This window comes from Trichomycterus rosablanca, chromosome 8 (assembly GCF_030014385.1).
Source record: "Trichomycterus rosablanca isolate fTriRos1 chromosome 8, fTriRos1.hap1, whole genome shotgun sequence".
Taxonomy (NCBI): Eukaryota; Metazoa; Chordata; class Actinopteri; order Siluriformes; family Trichomycteridae; genus Trichomycterus; species Trichomycterus rosablanca.
The window spans coordinates 39,091,301-39,118,525 of record NC_085995.1 but is presented as its reverse complement, the minus strand read 5'-3'; the positions used below and the strand labels follow the sequence as shown (position 1 = coordinate 39,118,525).

At 42.0% G+C, this 27,225-nt stretch overlaps 1 protein-coding gene across 2 annotated transcripts in view; it reads left to right on the top strand.

Moving 5' to 3' along the window:
• Nucleotides 1-27,225, top strand: part of fgfrl1a (fibroblast growth factor receptor like 1a) — an 82,636-nt gene that overhangs the window by 49,309 nt on the left and 6,102 nt on the right. For both annotated transcript variants that reach the window (XM_063000183.1, XM_063000184.1), the window contains one exon: nucleotides 24,423-24,500. In XM_063000183.1, the coding sequence (XP_062856253.1) occupies nucleotides 24,423-24,500 (78 nt within the window). The remainder of the gene's footprint in view (nucleotides 1-24,422; nucleotides 24,501-27,225) is intronic.

The following is a 27,225-nucleotide window of genomic DNA, read 5'->3' as shown; positions in this document are numbered from 1 at the left end:
CTAACATGCTAATGCTAACTGATAACATGCTGAAGGAGCAAACTAGAGTGTGTTTTTGCGCTAATTCTCAAAAATGCTCAATCTCAAATACAACTCCAAATCAGAAAAAGTTGGGACAGTATGGAAAATGCTAATAAAATAAAAACACAGAGTTTCTTACATTTACTTTGACTTTTATTTGATGTCAGACAGGATGAACCTGAGATATTTCATCTTTTATCTGTTCAACTTCATTTCATTTATTAATACACATCCATTCCTGCATTTCAGGCCTGCAACACATTCCATAAAAAGTTGGGACGGTAAAGCATTTACCACTTTGTAATGTTGCCGTTTCTTTTCACCACTTAAAACAGGTTTCGGCACCGAGGAGACCGAGTGATTTAGTGTTTCAGCTTTTATTTTGTCTCGTTCTTCCTGCAAACACGTCTTAAGATGTGCAGCAGTACGGGGGGTCGTTGTTGCATTTTTCATTTCAAAATTCAAGTCAAGTCAAATTTATTTATATAGCGCTTTTTACCACAGACATTGTCTCAAAGCAACTTTACAGAATCCAGGACCAACAGACCAAAAAACCCTATTGAGCAAGCCAAGGGTGACGGGGCAGGAAAAACTCCCTTAAAATTACAGGAAGAAACCTTGAGAGGAACCAGACTCAGCAGGGACCCCGTCCTTCTTGGGTGGTCTGGAGGAAACTTTAAATAAATAGAATTTACACTAATCATACAAACACAAAATTAAATTGAACTGAAAATTATAACTAGCCAAAAAATAATGTAAGTTCTTCATTGTTCAGTCCAGTCTGTGATAAAGTCCGTTGTAAGTTCTGGACATTTCTGGTGCAAACACGCCAGGTCTCCGTCACATCTAGTAGGAGCAGCATTGTTGTCACTGCAGTCTCAACTTGCAGTCTTTAACCTCGAGAGGGTAAACAGGTTTCCGTCAGAACCACCTCGCGGTAAAACAACAGAAGATGTAGTTACAATGTGAAATCCTCAAGAGTAAAATATCAGTTTTACAGAGAGAAGCTTTAGACCCCGGCACCCCTAATTATTACAGCAGAACTAAGTGCTTGTTTAGTTTGAAAAGACTAATCAAAAGCCTGAGTAAATAAATCTGTTTTCAATCTAGACTTGAACACTGAGACGTGTCCGAGTCCCGGACAGAGGCAGGGAGATTATTCCAAAGTTGTGGAGCTTTGTAAGAAAATTTTCCACCAGCCGTGATCTTTTTAATTCTAGAAACTATAACTATAAAATTCTCCACATGTTCTCTATTGGGGACAGGTCAGGACTGCAGGCAGGCCAGTCCAGCACCCGTACTCTCTTCTTCCTTAGTCATGCCTTTGTAATGTGTGCAGCAGGTGGTTTTGCATCGACTTGTTGTAAAATGCTGGACGTCCCTGGAAAAGACGACGTCTTGAAGGCAGCACATGTTGCTCTAAGATCTCGTTGTACTTTTCTGCATTAATGCTGCATCACAGATGTTTAGTTTTTTTCCACGTCATTTGCAATCGCTGCAACAATTAAATATCCTAATGCAGTTGTAATGTATGAAGCTTCATACTCAATGACGTGTTCGTTTCCACCCTAACGACCGCTTATCATATAGATTCACCACAAAACTACCAAAACTCTGTGGTGCTCTTTGTAATCCCGGCGCTGCACGTGTTGCTGATTAAACGTCCCAGTGAGGACTGAGGACCGGCGCTGATAGGACTCATTAGTAGCTCTGCCCTCTTTGAAACCAGATGGGAAAGACATTAGCATCCATCCATCAGTGGCAGCGGCAGCTCTGAGAATCGCTCGTTCCCTTTATGGGTTTTAACTACACCCTGCCGCCCGTCCTCCATCACTGATCTGTTTCTCTTTCCATCCTCCTGTTCTCTCCGTCTGATGACAGATCTATTATCTGGCATTTATCTAAAGCGTCTTACGTTTGTAGCCGTAAACAATCTTTGTGTTTGAGGGTTGAGGGCTCATGAGTCCAACAGTGCCAACCTGGCAGATGTGAGTCTAGAAACAAGACCAGTACCTTAATCATTCAGCATTTAGCACATTTTAACCCAAAGTGACTGAAAACAAGCAAGTATTGAGAGTCAAGAACCTTGCTCAGGGGTCCAACAGTGGCAACCTGGCAGATGTGAGGCTAGAAACAAGACCAGTACCTTGACCGCTGAGCTACCGCTACCTGATAATGGACGTTTAGGGGCCCAACAGTGGTAACTTGCCATTAGTGGAGCTAGAAGCATCAACCTTATGATTATTGGATCAGTTATTTAACCACTGAGCTGCCTGATAATGAAGGTTTGTGGCATTTTTACCACTTTTTACCCAAAGTGACTTACAATTGTGACTGAATACAATCAATTCAAGTGGATTAAGGGTTAAGAACCTTGCTCAGGGGTCCAACAGTGGCAACCTGGCAGATGTGAGGCTAGAAGCAAGAACCGTTGAGCAACCTTTAGATTATTAGACCAGTACTTTTTACCACTGAGCTACCGCTGCCCCGATGATGGATGTTTATGTTATTTTTAGCACATTTTTATCCATAGTGACTTACAATTGTGACTGAATACAAGCAATTCAAGTGGGTAGAGGGTCAAGAACCTTGCTCAGGGGTCCAACAGTGGTAGCTTTGGTGGTAGTGGGGCCAGAAGCAAGACCAGTACCTTAACCGTTGCCAGATAATGGACATTTAGGGGCCCAGCAGTGGTAACTTTGGCAGTCATGGGGCTAGAAGCAGCAACTTTTGCTTATTAAACCGATACCTCAACCGTTGAGCTTCCGCTGCCCTGATAATGGACATTTATGGCATTTAGCAGACCTTTTTACCCGGCTCCGGGGCCCAACAGTGGTAACTTGGCTCCCATCGCCTGTGTCCAGTACTGCTACATTTTTATAGTCCGTTATGGTCTCTGGTTTTTCAGCTAAGCGGTGATCCGTGGGTGTGTCACTGCCGAAACTAATGACAGGAAAGGTAGCGCTGAGAGGGGCCAGCAGCAGGAGCAGCAGCAGGACCAGGAGCAGGTCTGGGTCCACGGCTATACGATTATACGATGCAGGTCTGGTACAGTTTCATGTTGCCAGCGTTGACTGACTACTGTAAGAGAACCGAGCCAAACCGGATCGGGTTTCGGCTCGGGCGTGGAGAAAGTGCAGACGTGATGTGTGGTGATTGCAGGATTGAGACGTGGAGGAAGCTACGGGGACGTCTCTGTTGATTTATAGTGATTCGTGAAGCTGCCTGGGCCTTAAATGCTGCCGTTCAGCCAACATCTGGTAGTGATCTTCATCCAGGAAAAGCCGAGCTTGAGATATCTAGTGATCTGCATGCCGGCTTTCCCCTCTGGATTTAAAGAAGCCCTGAGGTGCTCAGCCTGGTGCTGCGTGTTCTTTAGTCTCTAAGCTTGTAAAAGCTACAGACATTAGGATGAAGCTTCTCTGAGAATCTTCTCCAGGTTACTGGAAACCTCGGCTCATATTTACAATATTCCTCTACACTCACTGACCACTTTTGTTCGGAATACCATCCTAATATTAGCTGTTAGCCCTTTGCTCCAAGAACAGCCTTAATTTATTGTGGGAAGGATTTAGGAACATTCCTCTGGGTTTGTGGTTAGCATGATTGCATCTTAATTGCAGTGCATCTACCAGATCCCCAAAAGTGCTCCAATAAATTCAGATCTGGTGACCAGGAAGGCCATTGAAGTTCAACTTACTGTCATGTTCATGTTCACGGAGCAGATTCAGCATTCAGATTTTGAATGCACAAACAGTTCATTACAGGAGGTGGCACAGCGGGATATTCCACTAGCACACCAGCGCCGAGATTCTGAGCTCCCGGTTTTGAATATCAGATCTGCTACCAGTTGGCTGGGCACCCTCTGGCAGGCTCAATTGGCTAAATTGGCTTCCAGTCTGCTGGGTGGGAAAGACCGGACTAAGAAATGGGGTTGTTAAAGCCGTGTAACCTTGGTTGCCTGTACAGAAAGTAGAGGAGCACAGAGATCGGGGCGTGGCTCTCTGTACGTGAAGCTGACTTCACGCACATGTGAGGTCACGCACACGTCGAAGGGAGTGTGTGTCAGGCGAGTATACGCCCTCCTTGGACGCCGTCGGGGTCCCCAGCAGTGGATTGGCTACTCTAAATTGGGAGAAAAACGAGGGTAAAATCTGTTTCTCTTTCCATCCTCGTGTTCTCTCCATCTGATGACAGATCTGTTATACACGTTTCATTTTCTGGCATTTAGTGGACGCCTTTATCTGTCTTGCATTTGTAGTCGTAAACAATCCTTGCTCATGAGCCCAACAGTGCCAACCTGGCAGATGTGAGGCTAGAAACAAGACCAGTACCTTAACCGTTCAGTATTTAGCACATTTTTACCCGAAGTGACCTACGATTGTAAATTAATACAAGCAATTCCAGTGGATTGAGGGTTAAGAACCTTGCTCAGGGGTCCAACGGTAGTAACTTGGCGGTGGTAGGGCTAGAGCAGCAACTTTCCAATTATTAGACCAGTACCTCATGTAATAATGGACATTTAAAGCATTTAGCAGACATTTTTACCTTGCTCAGGGGTCCAACAGTGGCAGCCTGGCAGATGTTAGGCTAGAAACAAGACCAGTACCTTAACCGCTGAGCTTACCGCTGCCTGATAATGGATGTTTAAGGGCCCAACAGTGGTAGCAGAGGATTGGCTACGCTAAATTGGGAGAAAAGGGGGTAAAATGCATAAAAAGATGTTAAAAATAATAAAGATGTGGTCGGTGTATTAAAACTCTTCCTGACGACATTAGTGTCGTTATTATAAGATGATGAGCAGATTCGTACTTATAGAACTGCTGGGGTTTCAAACCCTGGATCCAAGCACTAGTGCCCCTGGTCCTCAAGTTTACTTTCAACGTGTGATAAAAATACCAGTAGGTGGATTGTTTTTACCTAACTGCTTCTGGGTGTGAGTGTATCACCATGAAATGGATTGTTTCCATTTCTAGTCGCCTTTTCTAGGCGGGCCGGACCCCCAGCCCTAGTTTCACTAACAGACTTTCCCGTAAAAGGATTTGGATTTGTGGACGTCCTCGGTGGAGGAACGTTCTCGTCTTTCATCATTGGACGCTTTCAAAATCAAACAGTTATAAAAGGTGATACGAGCTGATAAATGCGCATGTTCTGAATTCTTTTCAGCCCTGAGGGGAACGAAAGCTCTTATCAATACCCAGTTCCTCTGCTCGAATACAGCCGTTATCTGCTTTTCCGTCTCGAGCACGGCTGTGGCTGGGTTCGAATCCTTTAAGAGAGATCGAGGAATGTTTTCCGTGTTTCGTTTGGCCCGAATGCTCGGATTGGAACTCGGATCTGTGGATATTTATCCAAAAACATGATGAGACCTTTACACGAAGCTTAAAACCATTCAGGACTGACTTTAAGGTTTATTTTCAGGGGATTCTGACACACCGCTCTGTGCAGGTCGCGTGATCCGCACCAGCCACCCAGCCAGGTCCGTACTCACAGAAAGATTGAGTTTCACGGCATCCATCACGGAACTCTTTAAAGCAGGACTTAAAAGAAAGCGGTCCTCCTGCACGGCCGGGCGGGTGAACGTGACGGGAATGAGAAAGGCCGTCTAATCTCTCTTCCCCCCGTGCGCTCGGCCGTGCGAGTGTCAGATTCCACAGCTGTCCCGGGGCAGAACCTGAGAAAACAGATCGCATGGCAGCGCAATCTGGTGACCCTCGCCGGCTTCCTATAAAATTTCCTTTCAGATATTAAATGAAACGCGGAGACTCGGCGGATCGGATGGACGAAATCGGTGCAGAGCAGAAGTCAGAGCTCAGGAATGAAGTTTTGCACGCCTCGTCCTAATTGCAGAAAAATGAGAGTGTTTTTTTACAGCATTGTTCAAACTAAGGTCAGCAGAGTACTTTTTACATTTACATTTTTGATCCAAAGCGACTTACTACAGTACTGTGACAGTATATTGTCTGAGCAATTGAAGGTTAAGGGCCTTGCTCAAGGGCCCAACAGTGGCAACCTGGCAGTGGTGGGGCTTGAACCAGCGACCTTTGATTACTAGTCCAGTACCTTAACCACTAGGCTACAACTGCCCTGAGTAGATGTTAATGCTGTAGCATAAAAAAAGATGAAATGAAAGTCGTCCTATTAATTGATAATATATACACCGATCAGCCATAACATTAAAACCACCTCCTTATTTCTACACTCACTGTCCATTTTATCAGCTCCACTTACCACACAGAAGCACTTTGTAGTTCTACAATTACTGACTGTAGTCCATCTGTTTCTCTACATGCATTGTTACCCCCTTTCATGCTGTTCTTCAATGGTCAGGACCCCCACAGGACCACCACAGAGCAGGTATTATTTAGGTGGTGGATGATTCTCAGCACTGCAGTAACACTGCTAGTGTGTGTTGTGCTGGTATGAGTGGATCAGACACTGTGTCCACTCACTGTCCACTCTATTAGACACGCCTACCTAGTTGGTCCACCTTGTAGATGTAAAGTCAGAGACGATCGCTCATCTATTGCTGCTGTTTGAGTCGGTCATCTTCTAGACCTTCATCAGTGGTCACAGGACGCTGCCCACGGGGCGCTGTTGACTGTATTGTTTTGGTTGGTGGACTATTCTCAGTCCAGCAGGGACAGTGAGGTGTTTAAAAACTCTTAACAGCGCTGCTTGGTTCTGGAAGTAGTGTCGACGTTGAATTATAAGGTATTTTTGCCCATAAGGATGTTTGGGAAACCTGTTAATGCGTCCATGGTCCCGTGGAGCTGCAGATATTTTAGGCTCATGTAAAATAATGAAGTTGTTTTTGACACTTATACACTGAAAATAACACAAATATAATTTAAAAAAGTTAAAAATCAATAAAAATCAATAAAACCTGCACTTTAGCTTTACTTCTTTATTGTTTCCTTATGCTTCTTAATCATGGAGGAACTTATGAGCAGTAATAATGAAGAGAAGTTTAGTGCTCCTGTCTTCTTCTTTTACTACATTAAACCACGTTAAGCTTTATTTTGAAGCAGAAGCGTTTTAGACTCTGGGAGAAGCTGATTCTGATTCTCACCATTTCTCAGAAGCTGGAGCTGTAACACAAGTTTAAAAGTGAAACAGGGAGGAAAATCCAGATAAACACAGATACATGTGGAGCTGTAACCCTGGATCTGACGCTTATTCCACACTAATGCACATTCAGCTAATGGTGGAAACGTTTAGTGTAAGGGTACAAATTTCTCGACAAATGCCGTTAAGTTTAGAAGATTTTAAGTTTAGGAGACGTTGAGTTACAAGGTACCGATGTATGTAAAATAAAAAATATATACAATTTTAATTACCCCTGTGCATGAACAAAAAGAAAAGCCCTGAGCTCGACCCTACTGAACAGCCAGAGTGAACTGGAACACCAGTCAGCGCCCAGCCTTACAAATGTTGTCATCTTTTGACCGAATGGGCACAAATTCCTACAGACAAACCTTAAAGTCTTGTGAGAAGCCTACTCAGAGGAGCGGCTGTTATTCTAGCTGGAAAGACACTCTATTTTAATACCTTTTGTTTTTGAACTAGGATGTACAACAAGCTCATGGTCAGTAATCTAATGCAAAAATAAGATATAAAAATCTAAAAAATATATAATAATATAAAAAATAAGAATATAAGAACATCTAACACAGAACAGAACACTAAATGGGGTGATTTTAAAATACTTTTTTAATCGTTTAGTCCCAAAACAGGTGTAGAAATCATTAAAACCCCCAAACTGGCGGGACGTTCATGTGCCGTCCACGTGTCTGTAATCCGTCGTTTTGAACCTTGAGTGATTATAATAGCGACAGAACCGGGAAGAAAAGAGGAAATGGGCGTAAAAAGGGACACGAAGCCCCCCTTTCTGCCCCCTTTCATGTGCTAACCAGCCTTTTGTGTTGGGCTCTTCGGTGGATTTGTCTTGGCTTGTACTTCGCTCGGCTTCAGCGGTCACGTGCACCGTCGGGCCTGCGGGCATCGGGGCGGTCAGCGGTCAGCGCCACGCTCGGCCATCGGCCCGGCCCGTTCCAGACCTGGATTTTGTTTTGTTTTTTACAGGAAAATGAGAACGCTCCGGGTTTTTATTAGCGAAAGGTAAATTCGGGGTGAGCCGAGGGGCGAGAGAAAGGAGCTTTCGGATCCGGAGAGGAATCTGGCTGACCTTCAGATTCATTCATGTATGAATATTACGATAAAGACGACGATTGAATTACGACGTCTGATTCTGGCTCGGCTTATCGCAAATAAACTCTCCCAACCTTTCACTCCCACCAACCACGGGGCGAGAGATTTACCCCGTATTTGTTCTGTAGGCACGTCATCCGAACCCTCATGCATCATGAATCAACATTTCATTCGTCATGTGGAAGTCAGGAAAGACTCGGGCATGAACCGCGAGCGTTCTTCTCTGTCTCGCATTGTTACCGTCCTGCTCATCCGGAAACGGGGTGGAGGAAATGAAGGTGGCGTTTTAGGCGCCCGGTAATGTAAGCATGGCGCTGGTCCACAGGTGTACAGGTGGGGGCGAGCTTGAGTTTCAAAGTCGTTTGCAAAAAGCAGCCACTCAGAAACCCGGATGAGGGGGAAAAAACGCAAACAAAGCGGGCGGCGGCACAAGGTTCGGGATTACATTTCACACCTGCCTGTTTATGTAGGTTGTGATGGAGGGGGGGGTGGATTTAGGGGGAAGGGGGTGGACAGGGCACTCAGCAGTACCCGTATCTCCGCTTTGCATGGTTTCAGGTCTCAGGAGGAGGAAAACAACAGGAATGGGGTACAGTCGAAAATAAACAGAGTTAAGGTTCAACCTGCTGCAACTAATAGAAGCTTAGTCATATCCGACTCCCTGATCGTATTTCACCTCCACTCCCATACGTGTCCAGTAGCCGACCACTTCTTTTCACCTGCATGACTCGGGTTCATATGGAGATCCGTATCGCGCACTACATTATTCCCCATCTTTGTGCAGCACCATCGATCAGCCAGCAGAGGTCGTAATAGCAGCAGTTATGATGAATCCATAAATTCTACAGCCCTCCCTAACCCAGACAAGCTAATTATGTCTGTCTTGGCGCCCAGCTGGTTGATAGCACAGCTTTTATTCAAACTCGCAAACTGAAATGCCAGCACTGGTGGGCTAGTGTGATTTACCGTGGTGCCACCCGGGCACCGGAAGCGCCGTTGCTCGTTTTGTTCCGGGAACTTTGGGAAGCTCCTTGAAAAGCGACCAATAACAACGTCTGTTCAGACGTAACCTCCTACACGCATCGCACACCCTCTTCCACTACATGCGCCACTTCTTTTCCCCCGTCTCACAGAGAGACTTGCTTTGCTGTACCGTGAGCTTCGATCTGCCAGCAGAGGTCGCATCTACAGCAGCTCTTTCAGACAAAACCAGTTGTGCCTGCTGGATGCCTGGCCAGGTTGACAGCACAGCATTATTCGAGCGCCTCAGCATGATTTCTGCTGTAGCTTTGACATACGTACAGTAAAACATGGTGACTCAAGTCAATTTAGCTTCTAACGTTTCTTGGTCTGGGTTTATAAATACTACTTCTGTAGAAATGTGCCCCCCCTCCTCGGCGATTGTGTTTTATAATGCATAATTGCCTCTGGTTTTCCGTTCGTATCATCTGTCAGGGATCCGCGTTCACCAGCGGGAGCGGAACGGAGCTTCGGTTTCTGAACTCCTTTATTGGCCAGACCGCAGCACATTAAGCAGATGAAATGTTGATTAAACGCTGATTGCTCGCGCGACCTCGGCGTTTCGGCCAGAGGAAAATTAGGACAGTATTACACGGCTCGTCTGCACGCGGCTCTCCGGCTTCTGCGAGTCGTCCTTTGTGAGACCGTGAAGCTACGTTACGCTTTCAGGCGACGCCTCGAGATCTGCGCTCGGCGTGAGTGAGCTCACCTTATTTACGTCACCAAAAAAAAGCAGCGAATCCGATAATGTGTGTTTAGAGGAAACCTGAACCGCTTTCGATCTCGATTGGCGTGAAAATTCCCAACGTTTGACTAGAAAGTAAAAGCTATTGTTGAAATGTGAAAATGCGGAGCTGAAGAAGCTCGTACGTGTCCACTCGAGACCAGGAGCCTCAACAAGAGCACTTGAACGTAAAGCTTTTACGCCGTCACGTTCCGGGACGTTCTCACGAACCCGGAGCCTCTCTCCCGTTCACCCTAACACACTCGAAATCCGAACAAGAGAGATGAAAGCCGCTGCGCTGGAATGAGGATTGTTTGAGTTGAAAAGCGCGGGGGCATTTGTCCTGATTAGCGAGAGCATTTTTGCGCTGAAAGGAAAGCTTACAGCTCATTATGAGCCGTCACGGATTAAGCTTGTTCCTCTATTGTTCCCTGAGGAGGAACCGAGAAGGAACCGAGGGGGGGCACACAGAGGGTGGCGGCGCTCGCTTTTCAAGCCCAGCGTCTACGAACGTACCGCGAGTTTTTTAGCGAGGTATAATAGCTTTCTTTGGCTGCTCGGGGTGACTGGTACGGCGGAGGAATCCTCTCTCATTAGAGCTGCGCTTTGTTCGGGTTTTCTTTCTCCGGCCGGCTGCTGATTGTCGCCGCCGGTGGAACCTGGAAGAAAGAAACGAGTGGAGTGTGGTCAGAGAAAAAAGGACGCACCAATTAGTCGGGATGCGCGGCCCCCTCACCAAACCGCCTTTGAAGTCTCTGCGCTTTGTTGATCACACCCGTTCTCGGTTTTGAAGTTCAGGGGTTCTTTTTTTGTAGTTGTTGGACTTTTGAAACAGTTAGGAATCATTTATGTGTTTTCCACAGTTCAGCTCCCACATGTGTGCAGTCGCAGACCGCTTCTTTTCCCCCGTCTCACAGAGAGACGTGTCCTTTACACATCTGCCAGCAGTTCTTTTAGACCAGGCAAGTTTTGCCTGCTGGACGCCTGGCTAGGTTGATAGCACAGCACTACTCGAGCGCCTCAAGCGTGATTTTTGCGTGGTGTCCCGGTGGGTTCGGTTTCTTCGGGATCACTTGTCATGGTGCAATAACACGCCCAGTCTATCATAGAACCCTTCCCAGGCACGCCCAATCATGTCTGTATGTAGACGCCCAATCGTCTTTGAATGGATAGCGCTGTTGTGGATTCGAACCCTGGATCCCAGCTGTAGTGAGTTAGCGTACTTTACCGGCGCGTGATTTTACAGGCGGGACCGAGTGTCAGCTAACACACACCTAGGGTCAATTCAGTGCAGCCAATCCACCTACAGCATGTGGTAGAAACCTGGACACACACGAACATGCAAAACTCCTAACAGGCAGCGAACGGATTCCTGATGGAACCCAGAATCTCAGGAACTGTACCACATTTACCTGTTTACCACTGCTTTATCCTGGTCAGGGTCACGGTGGGTCCGGTTCATTGAGCGAAAGGCAGGAAACACCCCGGACAGGTCGCCAGTCCATCACAGTAGCCAAACTGCTTGTGTTTGGACTTAGGGGAGGAAACCCACACAGACACAAGGAGAACATGCAAACTCCACACAGAAAGGATCGAGACCTCCTGGATGGGGAATCGAACCCAGGCCCTTCTTGCTATAAGGCGATATGTTTTTTTCTATTCACACCACCTGACATTGGAAAACCAGGATCAAACCAAGAGCCTCAGGAACTGTACAACACCCACTAGTCAACCACTGTTTTATCCTGGTCAGGGTCACGGTGGGTCTGATTTATTGAGCGAAAGGCAGGAAACACCCTGGACAGGTCGCCAGTCCATCACAGGGCAGAAACACACACACACACACACACACTCACATTTAGGATAATTTAAGTAGCTAAAATTGACCTGACTGCATGTGTTTGGACTTGAGGGAGGAAACCCAGACACAGAAAGAACAGGAATCGAACCCAGACCCTTCTTGCTGTAAGGCGACTGCACTACTCACTGCGCCACGTGTCGCCCCTGTGCAAATATAATAATATTTACTCAATATAACATTTCAAAACCAGCACAGTGTAATAAAAACACATGGTTTAGGTTTTTTTTTATTCACACCACCTGACATGGAAAACCAGGATTCGAACCAGGAGCCCGAGGAACGGCTCTATAACGAAAAGCAGGCCCCGCCGGTCGGGAATAAAGGCCACAGTGTGAGTAATTGTTTGATCGGTACGCGGCGGAACGTTTTTTCCGCGCTCGTTTTGATTGCGGACTATAAGCGGCACAAGGAGTCGCTTTATTTCCAGGATTCCCGCTGTGGGTTTCTGCAGGATGATCATTACTGACCGCTGTGGTGGAACCAGAGCAGCCGAAATTTCCTTAAGGTGTGCTTTGATGTGGTCTCCACCCGTCTGCTCGGTATTCCGTTCAGACGACGCATAAGGTCTGTGGTACGTACGGCATGGCGGCGTGAGTCAGCGGTGATTTGGCACCGGCTCCGGGTCTCTCGACTCCTCCTGTCATCTTCAGACGTGAGAGTACGTGTTGATGGACTACACGAGGCGTTACGGGTTTTGGGTTGTAAACGCCCGAGGCACAGAGGTTCTCTAAAAGCTCTCGGTGTCGTGGGTACGACCTCCATCAGCTAATTCAATTTGTTAGTGTTTATTTAGTTGATTTGGAGAGGCTCAAACGTAAACGCTCTCAAGATTTCAGTCCATCAATCACAATCCTGTCTGTGCCAAGCTGCAAAATCAGACAGAACGATCAGAAATTAGGTACAGGACGTCCGAACAGCGGATTAGAAGATGCTGCAGGTTTTAAATGCGGCAGATTTTTACATAAAATGATAATTTTTTTATGTTTTGTGTCTCACACTAAGAAGTGTTTATTTTTCTACATTCATTCATTCATCTGAGTAAAGTCACAGTGGGTCCAGCAGAAAGCATGGCAGAAAGCATGGACACGCCCTGGACACACCCTGGACACGCCCTGGACAGGCTGCCATTCCATTCCAGCCATCACAGACTTTCTTACTGGTTCCCACCAACGTGGATAATAGCAATAAAATAATTCAGGAGAACATGCTAAACTCTGTAAAAACAGTAATCAGACTGGGGAATTAATGACAGTTCCCAAAGACCATGGAGCTGTGCACAACCCACACATCTTGTTTTTATAATTAATTGCTGATTTGAAGAGTCCAAAAAGTTTTTTTCTGTGGGTCTTTGTACCGAATTTGTTCGTTTTCCAGAAGTAAGGTGGCAGAGTCAAAAGTTTGAACATGTGAAGCTGATAATCATTCAGACTGACAGTGTAGTGAAACAGCACTGATGAACACGTTGCTTTATTTTAACATTAATTATTCTTTGTTTTATTTTTATTGTTTTATCAGTTTATTTATTCATTGCTATTATTATCTTTATTATTATTTTACTATTAGTATTTAGTATTATATTACTATTATTAGTAGTAGTATTATATTACTATTATTAGTAGTAGTATTATATAATTATTATTGTTGTTATTTTACTATTATTATTATTATTATTATTACTATTATTATTATTATTAGTAGTAGTATTATTATATTACTACTATTGTTATTATTATTTTATCTTTATTATTATTATATTACTATTTATATTATTATTATTGTTTTTGTTATTATATTATTATTAATTATTATTATTATTTATATTTTTATTATCACTATTTATATTGTTATTATTATTATTTTTGTTATTATTGCTGTTACTATTTATATTATTATTATTAATATTATATTACTATTATTATATTATTATTACAATTTATATTATTATAAATATTATCAATGTAATTATTATTATTATTATTACTCCTATTATTAATTTTATTATTACTATGTTATTATAATTACTAATATAATAACATTGTATTATTATATTATCATTAATTATATTATAATATTATTATTATTATACATTTGTATGTGAGTTTACAGAATCAGAATTATTTTTATAGCACTTACACACTTAATGTGAAGTCAAAAGAATATTGAATTATTTAAACAGTTGATTAAATAATGAATATTTTATTTGGTAAAAAAAAATATATTAGCATGAATGTAGTTTTATTTATTTTTTGTGTGATAAATTTCAAGCTTTATGTCTTTGGGACTCTGGAACGTTTACAGCTTACAGGAAGTTTTTTTATTCCTAAGAATTTTGGAAGTGAAATATTAAAAACATTCCCAGTCACTTAATCACACTTTACTCAGTTTATAGGGATTTTAAGGTAGAAAAATCAGCGCCCTTGTTTAGTTTTTGACGTTCAGTTTCAGCGTGAACAGAACGAGCGCGGCTTCGGCGGACGAGGTGTTCGTTTCAAAGGCTCTCCGGAGCGAGACGTGAGATGTGAGAAATGTTAATTCGGTAAAGCTCCGTTCTGGCCTTGATGTTTGCTAGAGTTACAGTGGGCAGCTGGGACCAGCGGGTGAGGGGGGAAAAGGGGGGCAGTAAAAGCAGGTGGGTACTGATGTGCCTCTTTCAAAACACACTGCCAACACGGTTTCCTTCCACCTTCACACGCGTGTGGAAACGTGTAAAGCTGAGATTCATTCATTCTGCACGTGTGAATTTTTAACTGTGTTTGGAATAAATCTGATCATAATTTTACTCCTAAATCAGATACTGGAGTGTGATGTGTGTCAATCCACTTGCTCAACTTATTGAATTTGATTTTAGGGTCCCTTTATTACCCCATTTTATAAAAAAAAGAACATTTGAGCCTTTATGCTTCTGTATTTTGTTACACACACACACACACACTCATCTTCAGAAATGGCTCGGCTTTCAAACTCCGGCGTGTAGAATGAAGTGTGAACATGATATAAACCAGTGGACAAACGAAGGCATGAAGAAAATGTGCTTCCCGAGCGCGGCTGCGTGCCGAACTCCGCGACCAGCGCCGGTCCAGGACTTTTACTGCCGATATGTGCAGAACATGATACTCAGCTTACCCAGCGTAAACCTCCAAAATATATCAGCGTCGACTTTTACTGCCCAATTTCCACGTGTACGCCTGCCGTGCCGTTGAAACTGAACCGGGCCATGGGAGAACCGAGTAACTGTGTTATAAATAAAGAGAACCGAGTAACTGTGTTATAAATAAAGAGAACCGAGTAACTGTGTTATAAATAAAGAGAACCGAGTAACTGTGTTATAAATAAAGAGAACCGAGTAACTGTGTTATAAATAAAGAGAACCGAGTAACTGTGTTATAAATAAAGAGAACCGAGTAACTGTGTTATAAATAAAGAGAACCGAGTAACTGTGTTATAAATAAAGAGAACCGAGTAACTGTGTTATAAATAAAGAGAACCGAGTAACTGTGTTATAAATAAAGAGAACCGAGTAACTGTGTTATAAATAAAGAGAACCGAGTAACTGTGTTATAAATAAAGAGAACCGAGTAACCGAGTGGAATGGTTCAGAGAGAGATATATGAAGGTGATTGTAAGAAAAATAATTCTGTCTGTCTGATCTGTCTTGTAGTTTTGCATTGTCATGTTCTTTAAAAACTGCTATGAAAACAGTAGCATGTGCCTAGCTATTACTTTTAAAACGCTTGTCAGAGGGAATTTAAAGGCAGTTGTAGCCTAGTGGTTAAGAAGAAGAAGAAGAAGAAGAAGAACCTTTATTGTCATTATACTTGCGTACAACGAAATTTAGTTTGACACTCTCCGAAAGATAAAAAGAAGAAGCAAAGTATTTACATAAGCATGTGGATATTTACACAGAATAACCAGTACAATTTAAAGTGTGGATTTCAAGATAAATAATAAAATAAATGATGGGTGAATATGAATATATGAAGTGACTATGAGGTGTTGAGAGGGGTGATGGAGACCACAGCTCTTGGGAAGAAGCTGTTCGTCAGTCTGTTCGTGTGTGCACGAATAGCCCTGTACCGCCTTCCAGATGTAAAGTACTGGTCTACTAAAGTACTGGACTAGTAATCAGAAGGTTTCTGGTTCAAGCCCCACCTCTGCCAGGTTGCCACTGTTGGGCCCTTGAGCAAGGCCCTTAACCCTCAGTTGCTAACAGTGTATACTCTCACAGTACTGTAAGTCGATTTGGATAAAAGCGTCTGCTAAATGCTGAAAATGTAAATGAATGTCATTATTAAAAAGGAGTGCCACAAGGCTCGGTTTTGGGGCCTTTTTGATTCCATACATATTCAGTGCATCTGCATAATGTTAGTGTTTGAAAGTTTATATGCAGATGCCACCCTCACCCACTGTTCTGCTCTATTTTCATCAATTAACAACAATCCCAACTCTCTTTTACTCAAAGTCGACACAAACATGCAAACCCACTACTGCTGAGATCCGGGGTTTGAACCCTGGCGCTGCTATCGACCGCTCGGGTGTCACTGCGACACAGACATGATTGGCTGTGACTGGGGGAGGGGAGTGGCCAGAGAGCCTAGCCATTGGGAGGTGAACTTATCGGTGCGCTCTTAAGTGCCAGTCCCAAACCTGACTAAAATAAGCAGGGTGCATCAGGAAGGGCATCCGGTGTAAAACTGTGCCGAAAGTCAGCGCTGAGGTGGCGCAGCGGTAAAACACACTAGCACACCAGAGCTGACATTTTGAACACGTCATTTTGAAACTCATCTCTGCCATCTGGCAGGTTGGGCGCCTACATGAACGATTGGCTGTTGTTCATACAGGTGGGAGCCAGATAGGGGATTCCTCATAACTGATGCAGTTACGACCTCTGTTGGCTGATTGATGGCGCCTGCACAGAGTCGAGGGATAATGCCTTGATCAGGGTGTGGCTCTCCGTACACAAAGCTGATCCGCATATGAACTTGCCTCGTGCAGGTGAAAAGACGGAGTCGGTACTGCACACGTGTTGGAGGGACTTGTGTCAGTCACGGCTCTCCTCAATCGGGGTGGAGGGTAGTATCGGTATAGGAAGCGTAATGCAATCAGGGTAATTGGACAAGACTAGATTAGGGAGAAAATTGGGGGGGGGATTGCAAAAAAATTACATTAAATAAAAAAAAAGACTGTGCCAAGTCTGTGCCAAGTGGACTTTGTAGAGTCCTGAAGCGCATTATGTAATGGTTTATTGGTTAAACTGACAGGATCGTACATGTATTTCATCACTGTTATTTCATCATCATCATTATTAAAGCCGGTCATCTCGTCCAGCATCAGTGTCCGACCTCACGAGCGCTCTTATCAATAAACCAGCCCGATTTTTCACAGACGAACCCTCCCAGATTAGCGGAGACTCTCCGACCTGCTCTGAGGAGATTTAATTCCTTATAAAGGAAACGCTGGAAAGTATTTTCCTTCATATTTCTCTTGGCAAAACCTCGGAGGCTGTTATGTAAGGACTAGATGTCGTCCAAACTGGCGGGCGGGCGTGCAGGGCGAGGTATCCACGTTCCTCTTTATCCCTCACAGGTGGGCGTAATTATCACCCATGGCATGTGATCAAACCCCTGCCAGCGTGAGGGAACCGACTCAGAGCGGGCGTACAGACTTACAGATCTAACAAAGCTGTACATACACACACATGCAGGTTTAGTTACCTCAAATCTCCACCCACACTGCACTTCACCACACCCCCAACCTCCCATCCCCTAAATCCCTGGGTAAAGTCATCACAGGAGAACATGTCTCTAAATCCAGGGTGTTTAGTGAAAGGATTCTGTGGCTTTTGCTTTATGTAGGAGGGCGGAGGTGTTTGTTTTTCGGTCTCTGTTAGCACTGAAGTGTTTGAGCACACTACTGCAAATCTTATCTGTGCTATCGGCCGGTCAGGCACCTGAATGGACATGGCTAAAGTCCGAAATGTCCAAGAGGGGTGGTCGAATCAGCCTAGCTATTGTGAGGTGCACTTGTCAGTGCTCTCAATGCAGGTCCCAAGCCCGGATAGAAATAGGAGGGAAGAACATCAGGAAGGGTATACAGTGTAAAAGCTGTGCCATAACTGGTTTTCGGTGGACCAGACACCTAAATATGGGAGCAGCCGTAATAAAAAAATGAAAATAAATATACAAATAAATAAATAAATTAATTAAAATAAATAAATAATAAAATAAATAATAATAATTAAATAATAATAAACAATAATAAATAAATAAACAAATAATTGAATTAATTAAAATAATAAATAAATAAATAATAAATATACAAATAAACAAATTAATTAAAATAAATAAATAAAAAATAAATATACAAATAAATTAATTAATTAAAATAAATAAATAAATATACAAATAAATGAATTAATTAAAATAAATAATAATAATATATAAATAAATATACAAATAAATGAATTAATTAAAATAAATAATAAAAATAAATAAATAAATATACAAATAAATGAATTAATATACAAATAAATAACTTAATTAAAATTAATAATAATAATAATAATACATAAAATAATACTAATAAATAAAGCCAGAGCTTTGTCTGCGATCCCTGTTCCGTGATGACATCTTGCAAGCCAGTCATGCACGTGTTCATCCAATCATTCATTCATTTATTTATGCTCATCTATTTATTCATATTCAATAACTGCCTGATCAGGGCTGTGGTGGGTCCGGGACACATCTTGAAACGCTAGCTACAAAGCAGCTATACACCCTAAACAGGGCACAAGTTTGTTTATTCCATGGCATTGCTCACTTATCATTTAGCTACTCACTTAATTCTATGAGCAGTTTTGAGCAGCCAATCCACCTTTTGCATGTTTATTTGTGTGGTAGACGTAGGGAGAACATGCAAAACTCTATCGATTGACATACTCAAGCCAGAATATTGTCTGACACGATCCCTGTTTCATGCTGACTTTGCAGACCAGTCATCCATGTGTTCATCCAATCATTTATTCATTTATTTACGCTCATCTATTTATTTATATTCAATAACTGCCTGATCAGGGCTGTGGTGAGTCCAGGGTATATCTGTAAACACTAGCTACAAAGCAGCTATGTCCATCTCGTGGCATCGCTCCTATATCATCCAGCTACTTGCTTAATCCTAGGGGCAGTTTGGAGCAGCTAATCCACCTTTTGCATGTTTATTTGTGTGGTAGACATAGGGAGAACATGCAAAACTTAATTGGACTGGAGTTTCTCAGGACCCATGCCGTTCTGCAGCACCTACTCCTGTCATGTGACTGAATGCATGTTGTATATTTTTGACTCTGCAGACTTGTTTAAACTCATTTTCTACAGATGTATGTAAACTTTAGATTTCTCTTGTATGTACCGATCGTCAGTTCCGACACGCGAGTGATTTTTTTTAGCTCTGCTGTGTTTATAATTCTAAAACACCACAATCAGCTCCCCTAATTATAACAATCACAAAAGCGTAAAAGTTGGAGCTGTACTTTAATCTGCGGGTGGTTATAGTCCCGGAACGAGTCTGTTATTACAAGGAAACTGTGGTTTGAGATGTTTTTAGTCAAACGTGTAGTTAGATTAGCGCTCTGTGCTTAAAAAAGCATTTCTCTTCATTCATGTTAGAACAGGTTTAAGAATAAAAGGTGGGTGGAAAAAATGAGATATATTAAGAATGAAAAGTTTGTGACCCTTTTTTTTTTTTTTTTTAGAACATTTTAAGAAAATATCTACTCTAGATTGTCCTTGATGGGCTGAGCTGGTTGTTCTTTCACCCTTTGCTGCGATTATTAAAATTTTGACTGTTAAGTTTGCATTGGGCAACATATTGTGCATTGCTTTAGCTGCGACTGTCCTCTTCCTTTTTTATTTATGTATTTATTTATTTTATTTAACTTATTTATTTAACTTATGTATTTATATAACTTGTTTATTTATTTATTTTATTTAACTTGTTTATTTATTTGTGTATTTAACTTATTTATTAATTAAACTTGTTTATTTATTTTATTTAACTTATTTATTTATTTATTTATTTATTTTTATTTAACTTATTTATTTATTTATTTATTTTTATTTAACTTATTTATTGAACTTATTTATTTTGTTTACTTGTCTATTTATTTTACTTAACTTGTTTATTTATTTAACATATTTATTTATTTTAATTAATTAATTTGTATATTTATTTGTTTATTGAACTTATTTGTTTCTATTATTTAATTAATTTATTTCTTTTTTAACTTATTTATTTATTTATCTTGTTTGATTTTTTATTTATTTTATTTAACTTCTTTTTTATTTATTTATTTATTTATTTATTTTTTGGTACTTTAATATGCATAATGTTTTGTTGAATTGTTTTGAAATTTAAGTAAAAAACAAAAAGATAAAAAAATAAATAAATAGAAGGTCAGGACCCTGTTAATTCAGCTCCGTTATAAAAAGGCTCGTTCGCTCTCATCCTATCATTTTCTAACACATCTGTGGTTCCAGGTGCCTCAGAAACGCAGGTCCTGAAAGGTCCGTCCGTCCGGCGGGACGTAAATACGCCCGACAGGTAGTTAATCTGCCAGCTTGTCAGCGTTATTCATTTTCAGCTGGGACTGCAGTCTGTAATGTAGCAGTGTCTCCACCGTGACTACGCCTCATAAATTTTCACCATTTGGAACCGGGGCTGTTAATACGAGCCCGTGTAGCGGCGGAATCGCTAATGCTTTCCATAAGCTGCATGCTGTAACTCTGTACGCGAGAGCCAAGCTAACGGCTAACGCTAGCTGGCCTCGCCTCCTGAGAGCTGCGAAAAATAGATGACCTACGTGACGCTCATTTATCATCGTACGCTCCAGCGAGACCTGCAAGATGACAGCGTGGTTAGCACGCTGAGCTCGCGACGCCTCAATTTAGCGCTGACCAGAAGGACCCGAGTATTACATGCCAGCGCTGGAACTAGCGAAACCTGGACCGACGGATTATTTTTTTAACTCCGCGTAGCCAAACGTTCATGCTAGAAGAGGGATGTGGCTCATTAGCCCCGATAGAGGCGCTTGGCACAGCCGGGCTGGAGCTCACAGAGTATTAAAATCTGACAGACACAATCCTGGAGGAAAGCGGAGCTTAGCCTAGCGGGCCACGGCGCTCAGGTTTCCTGTGGAACCGGGCCCGTTTTCTGCAGCCGTCTCCCAAAAAAAGCAAACACGCGTAGAGGTTATCCAAACAGCTCTGTCATTCTGAACCCGCCAGGAACCAGCGAGCGCGCCAGCGGGTCGGCGTGTGAAGCGTAGCCCCCGCCGCTGCGTCGCTGCTACTTAATTACGGTTTATTTCATTAAGGAACCCGAGGAGCCTCCAGCTTCAGAACGATGTTTATTTATCCTGAATCAGAACCGGGCTGAGCTCGGCCAAGCACATGATCAGTGCCTTAAAATCAAGTATTCATCCCAGAAAGTATTCATCCCCACCTTTCACTGTAGAACACGAGTAAATGTAACGGTTCTGGATATTAATTCTACAATTTAAAATAAAAACACAAAGTTCTGGTGAATATCGGGCTCGTATTGGTCTGGAGGATTAAGAAAACAATCATGATGAAGTTGAAGGATCTTCCGATAGTTCCTACCCTTCAGACCTACGAGACACAGTAGCAACAACAGGAAGTTGATTTTTCTGTAACCCTCTGGATTCTTTTCTGCATTTTTCCTCTTTAGTCATGTCCAACTCCCATTGATTCCCAACAATCAAGGGGAGCCTGATCACCACACTAATCTGCGCCCGCTTCTTATCACCTGCCAGTGTTGGGTTCCCACACAGGGCCTTTATTTATTTAACTTATTTATTTATTTAACTTATTTATTTATTTAACTTATTTATTTTATTTAACTTGTTTATGTGTTTTATTTTTATTATATTTATTTATTTAATTTATTTATTTAACTTGTTTATTTATTGTTTTATTTTATTTATTTATTTTATTTAACTTATTTATTTATTTAACTTATTTATTTGTTTTATTTTATTTATTTTATTTATTTAACTTATTTATTTATTTATTTAACTTATTTATTTATTTAACTTGTTTATTTATTGTTTTATTTTATTTATTTTATTTAACATATTTATTTTATTTAACTTATTTATTTAACTTATTTATTTGTTTTATTTTATTTATTTATTTTATTTATTTAACTTATTTATTTATTTATTTATCCTATTTATGTTTATCAAGGAGAGCCTGATCACCACACTAATCTGCAGCCGCTTCTTACCACCTGCCATTGTTGGATTCCCACACAGAGCCTTATCACGTGCAGAGTCGCACTAAGCTCTATGTACTTTACCAAACTCATGTATTCACTAACTGACTACTGACTTATTACTGTCTAAATGGGCACAAATTCTCACAGACATTTGCATGTTTGCATGTTCTCCTTAGGTCTGTGTGGGTTTCCTTCGGGTGCTCTGGTTTCCTCCCACAGTCCAAAGATGGAAAGTCAGGTGAACTGGCGATACAAAAAAAATTGTGTGTGTACTGGTGCCCAGTCCAGGGTATTTCTGTGTGATTTGCGCCCATAGAGAGCTGGAACAGGCTCCAGCACCCCCTGTGACCCTGATTAGGATGAGCGCTTTAGAGACTATGTGAGTGAGAGTGAGTTTTTAAGACCTTGAGTGGATTTGAACACTGTAAATAAAGAAGTTGAGACGTGGCTCCTGTCGGGCCTCCGAACGGCGGTTTTGGACGTAAACAAACTGAGAGCAAAACAAACCTCATGTATATTGTTATCCATCCAATAAAAATATCCATATCATGGTTCCACTGAGCATAAAAACCAAAACATACGAGCAATGTGAGCGCTGGTTTGTACCGACGGGCCTCCTGAAGGGGGAGAGCAGGTTTTGAAGCTGGAGGTTGGACTGGACTCTCTTCTTTACTGGTTTGGTACTGGTTAGGCCTGAGCCACTTCTCCAGGAGTGTTAAACTGCTCTCCGATCAAAGCGGCCTGCCGACGCCTTCAAAGAGCTGACAGCTCCGAAAATGCCAGTCATGTGGCACACGGGTAAGCAGTCAGGAGGGGCAGGGGGGTGTAACTGGAGCAAAAAGGTCCCGACTTTCCACCCGGGCGGTTCTCCTGCGTGTCAGAGCTTCACTCACTCAGAGAAGCTGAAGAAGCAGCTGAAGAATGAAGCTCTGTTCAAAGCTTTTAACTCGCCGCACTTTCATCACACACCTCAGAGTCCTTCTGTTCACGGCGGAGGCGGCACCGCGCGGCAGCTGGTAACGATATATTCAACATTTCCCTCAGGTCATGGTGTGGGAGGAGTTTTGTATGTTCTCCCAATGTCAGCATGAGTTTACTCTGGCTACTTCAGGTTCCTTGTACTTCCCAAAGACCAGCAGAATGTGGATTGGCTTCCCTGAATGTGAATGAATGTGTGGGTGTGAATTGATCTTTGATGGACCGGCACCTCGTTCAGGGAGATTTTCTGCTTTACGTTCAGTGTTACACTGGACATACTGTGACCCTGACCAGGATTAAGCATCATCATCAGATAATAATCATCATCATCATGATAATAATAAAGTAATAATAATAATAACAACAATAATAATAATATAGTTAAAATAATAATTTAATAATGATACATTAGTAATAATAATAATAATTGTATAAATAATAATAATTGTATAAATAATAATAATAATAATTGTATAAATAATAATAATAATATTAATACTACTACTACTAATATTAATAATAATAGTAATTATAACCATAATAATAATAATAATAAGAATATTAATAGCAATAATAATAATAATAACAAATATAATAATAATAATAATAATAATAATCAATATAATAATAATAATTATTATGAATAATAATAGTAATAATAATAATAACAATAGTAATGATAAAGTTATAGTAATAATAACAACAATAATAATAATAATAACAATAATAATAACCAATATAATAATAATAATAATAATAATGATAATAATAATAATAATAGTAATAATAATAATAACCAATGTAATAATAACCAATATAATAATTATTTTTATTAATGATGATAATAATACTAATAATAATGATGATAATAATAATAATAATAACCAATATAATGATAATAATGTCTGGTGACATTGTACCACACTTATTTATTCACTTACTCACTTCTGACTTATTACAGATTTTTGACTAAATGGGCACAAATTCCCACAGACATACTTCAAAGTCTTGTGAGAAGACTTGCTGAATGAGAGGTCTGACAAGCTCATGATCAGGTGTCCAAATACTTTTGGCCATATCGTGTGTATTTCGTTTCTTGTTTATATGCCTTACACACACTCACAATCATTATAGCATGATGATGATGATGATGATGATGATGATGATGGACGATGTTTGTCAGTGTGGTGATTCCTCTTCAGCTTGATGGGTTTGTATTGATGCTGGTGCACCAGCTCCGCCTGTACGCTGGAATGAACGAAATGCCGAGTCGCTCTTTGATATGTAATCTTCAAAGCCTGTATGTTCCTCTCTGTCCAGATGACTCGAGTTCAGGGAGGGACGGTGCCAGAGCAGCGGGGGACGCCGACTTCTCCACTGACCTGTCAGGAAAACTGGGTAAGGTGCTAGCGCCCCCCCATCCCCTTTTGATCTCCGTCAGTCCTATTAGCTCTAATTGCTTCCCGAGATGAAGGAGGAATTCGGTTTTATCTGCCGGCGTGTTTCATAAGCGGATTACAGAGCTCACGGCGCTCTGGCACGACTCCGCCTCCTGCAGAGCTTTTTATTTAAACACCTGCCGGCTTCCTTCTTCATGATCTGGTCCTGCGTGCAGCTTCACATGTGGATGGAGGTCGGCAGTTCTGTTAGATGTTCCATTAAATCCTGACCTGAAAGCTGCTGTTATTAATAATAAATATTATATTTAAATGAAATACAGCGAAACGCTGCGGTTTTCATTTCATACTGTATGGACAAAAGTATCTGGACGCCCCGTCTACAATTTAAATTCAAGTGTTTCAGCCACAACAGTCACTAACAGGTGGAATAAATCGATAATATAAATTAAATTATACGCTTCCAACTTGGCAGCAACAGTTTAGGGAAGGCCCTTTTCTGTTCCAGCATGAACAAAACCCTGACCTCAGTTTAACTCACCAGCTTTGGAATGAACCGGAACATCAACTGAGGCTTTCTTGCCCGACATCAGTGCCCAGTTATAGTATGTACAAATGCTCTTTTGTACTACAGAATGGGCACAAATTCCCACAGATATACTTCAAAGTCTTGGAAGAAACCTTCTCAGAAGAGTGGAGTGAAGTTGTTCTAGCTACAAAGGTTACTAGAGGTCACTCTCTATTTGTTTTTAGAAATGGGACGTCCAGCAAGCTCATGGTCAGGTGTCCAAATACTTTTGGCCATATAGTGTAGTGTACATTTTGTTTCCTCACGTGGGACGCCTTTAAAACCTTTATAACATTAAAACCACCTCCTTGTTTCTACACTCACTGTCCAGTTTATCAGCTCCACTTACCATATAGAAGCACTTTGTAGTTCTACAATTACTGACTGTAGTCCATCTGTTCCTCTGTATGCTCTGTTAGCCCCCTTTCATGCTGTTCTTGAATAGTCAGGACCCCCACAGGACCACCACAGAGCAGGTATTATTTAGGTGGTGGATCATTCTCAGCACTGCAGTGACACTGACATGGTGCTGGTGTGTTAGTGTGTGTTGTGCTGGTATGAGTGGATCAGACACAGCAGCGCTGCTGTTCTAGCTTGTTTGGTAAATAGGGTTGGCTGCCCACAACCTTTCGTTCCATAGCTCAAAGCTCTACCCACTAGGCTACCCACTGTCCCTGGTACCACCAGCTATACACTGGGTCTGTCTGAAAACCTAGTGAGCTGCCTCGCTGCCTACTACCTACCTGATCAGCTGCCTCGGTAGAGAGGATTCTAATAAGACATCAAACTTGTAAGACAGATTATTTAGACACACTTATTAGACAGAGATTACATCACCGCAGTTTTAGCTTACTAAGATAACACAGTTAGCCTCGGGCCGTTAAAACCGACGGGCTGAGGCGACACAACCCGCTAGCACGCCAGCTAACGTCTCCCTCCGTGTACCAAAAACGCTTAAACTGTCCCTGACGAGCCCCAATTTACAGATAAACGACACTTATATAATTACACCTTTATACAGATTAAACATCAATGAGAATTTATTTACATTTGAAAAGAACTCTGTTGGTTGCGTCGCTTTGCATTCATCCGCCACATTTGTAGTTTTTTGGTGAGAAAAGTCGTGCCGCACTGAATGCTGGGATTGCCTCCAGTGCTGAGGAGGCGTCGGACGCTCCCTCGTCATTCAGTCAGATCATCACTCAGCATTAAGGCGCCTCAGTAGGACACGCCCTCTACTCGGGAGTGTAGGATGATGTATAATGCATCTGTGTAGAGAGAGCTAGGTTTTCAGACAGAACACACACACACACACACATTGTGTTTTCTTTGCTGCTGTTTGTTGGAGCTCCTCTGTGAGTGTAAACATGCGGTGATGAACGGCTGATAAACGGGTGATGAATGGGTGAGGACGGCCCGACGCGCCTCCGCCGAGACTCTGTGTCAACTCTATTGTGGCAGAGTTTCATCGTAACGTTATAAATTACACGGCGATTACAGACGGTCTGTAACCACAGACAGGAACTCTGTCCCCTTACTCCCTGCCGATTTTTATTAAACTGGCACTTCACATCAATTTCACAATGTAATTTAGAGACGTCACAGTCCGTATAACAGTCAAAAAGTCTGATTAGATTAGATTTTCGTTTTATTATTTCTATAAATGCCGCACAATTTATTAAGGCTGCATAACTGATCACATTTTGATCCTAATTACGGCCGGCCGGGGGCCTACACGTACAATGATTGGCTCGTCTGAGGGAGGGAGGGCCGTAGGGATTCTAATAATTGCTGCAGTTACGACCTCTGCTGGCCGATCGATGTCGCTGCACAGAGACGGGGAATAATGGAGATCAGTGCGCGATACAGATCTCCGTATGAACCCGGCTGGTGCGGGTGAAAAGAAGTGGTTGGTTCTGCACACGTGTCGGAGGGGGCGTGTGTTAGTCACGGCCCTCCTCGGTCAGGGGTAGTAGACGTGTAGAGGTAAAATATGTTTGGGGAATTGGATACGACTAGATTGGTGGGACAATTACGTTAACATTTACATTTTCAGCATTTAACAGACACTTTTATCCAAAGTGACTTACAGCACTGTGACAATATACTGTCTAAGCATTTGAGGGTTAAGGGCCTTGCTCAAGGGCCCAACCGTGGC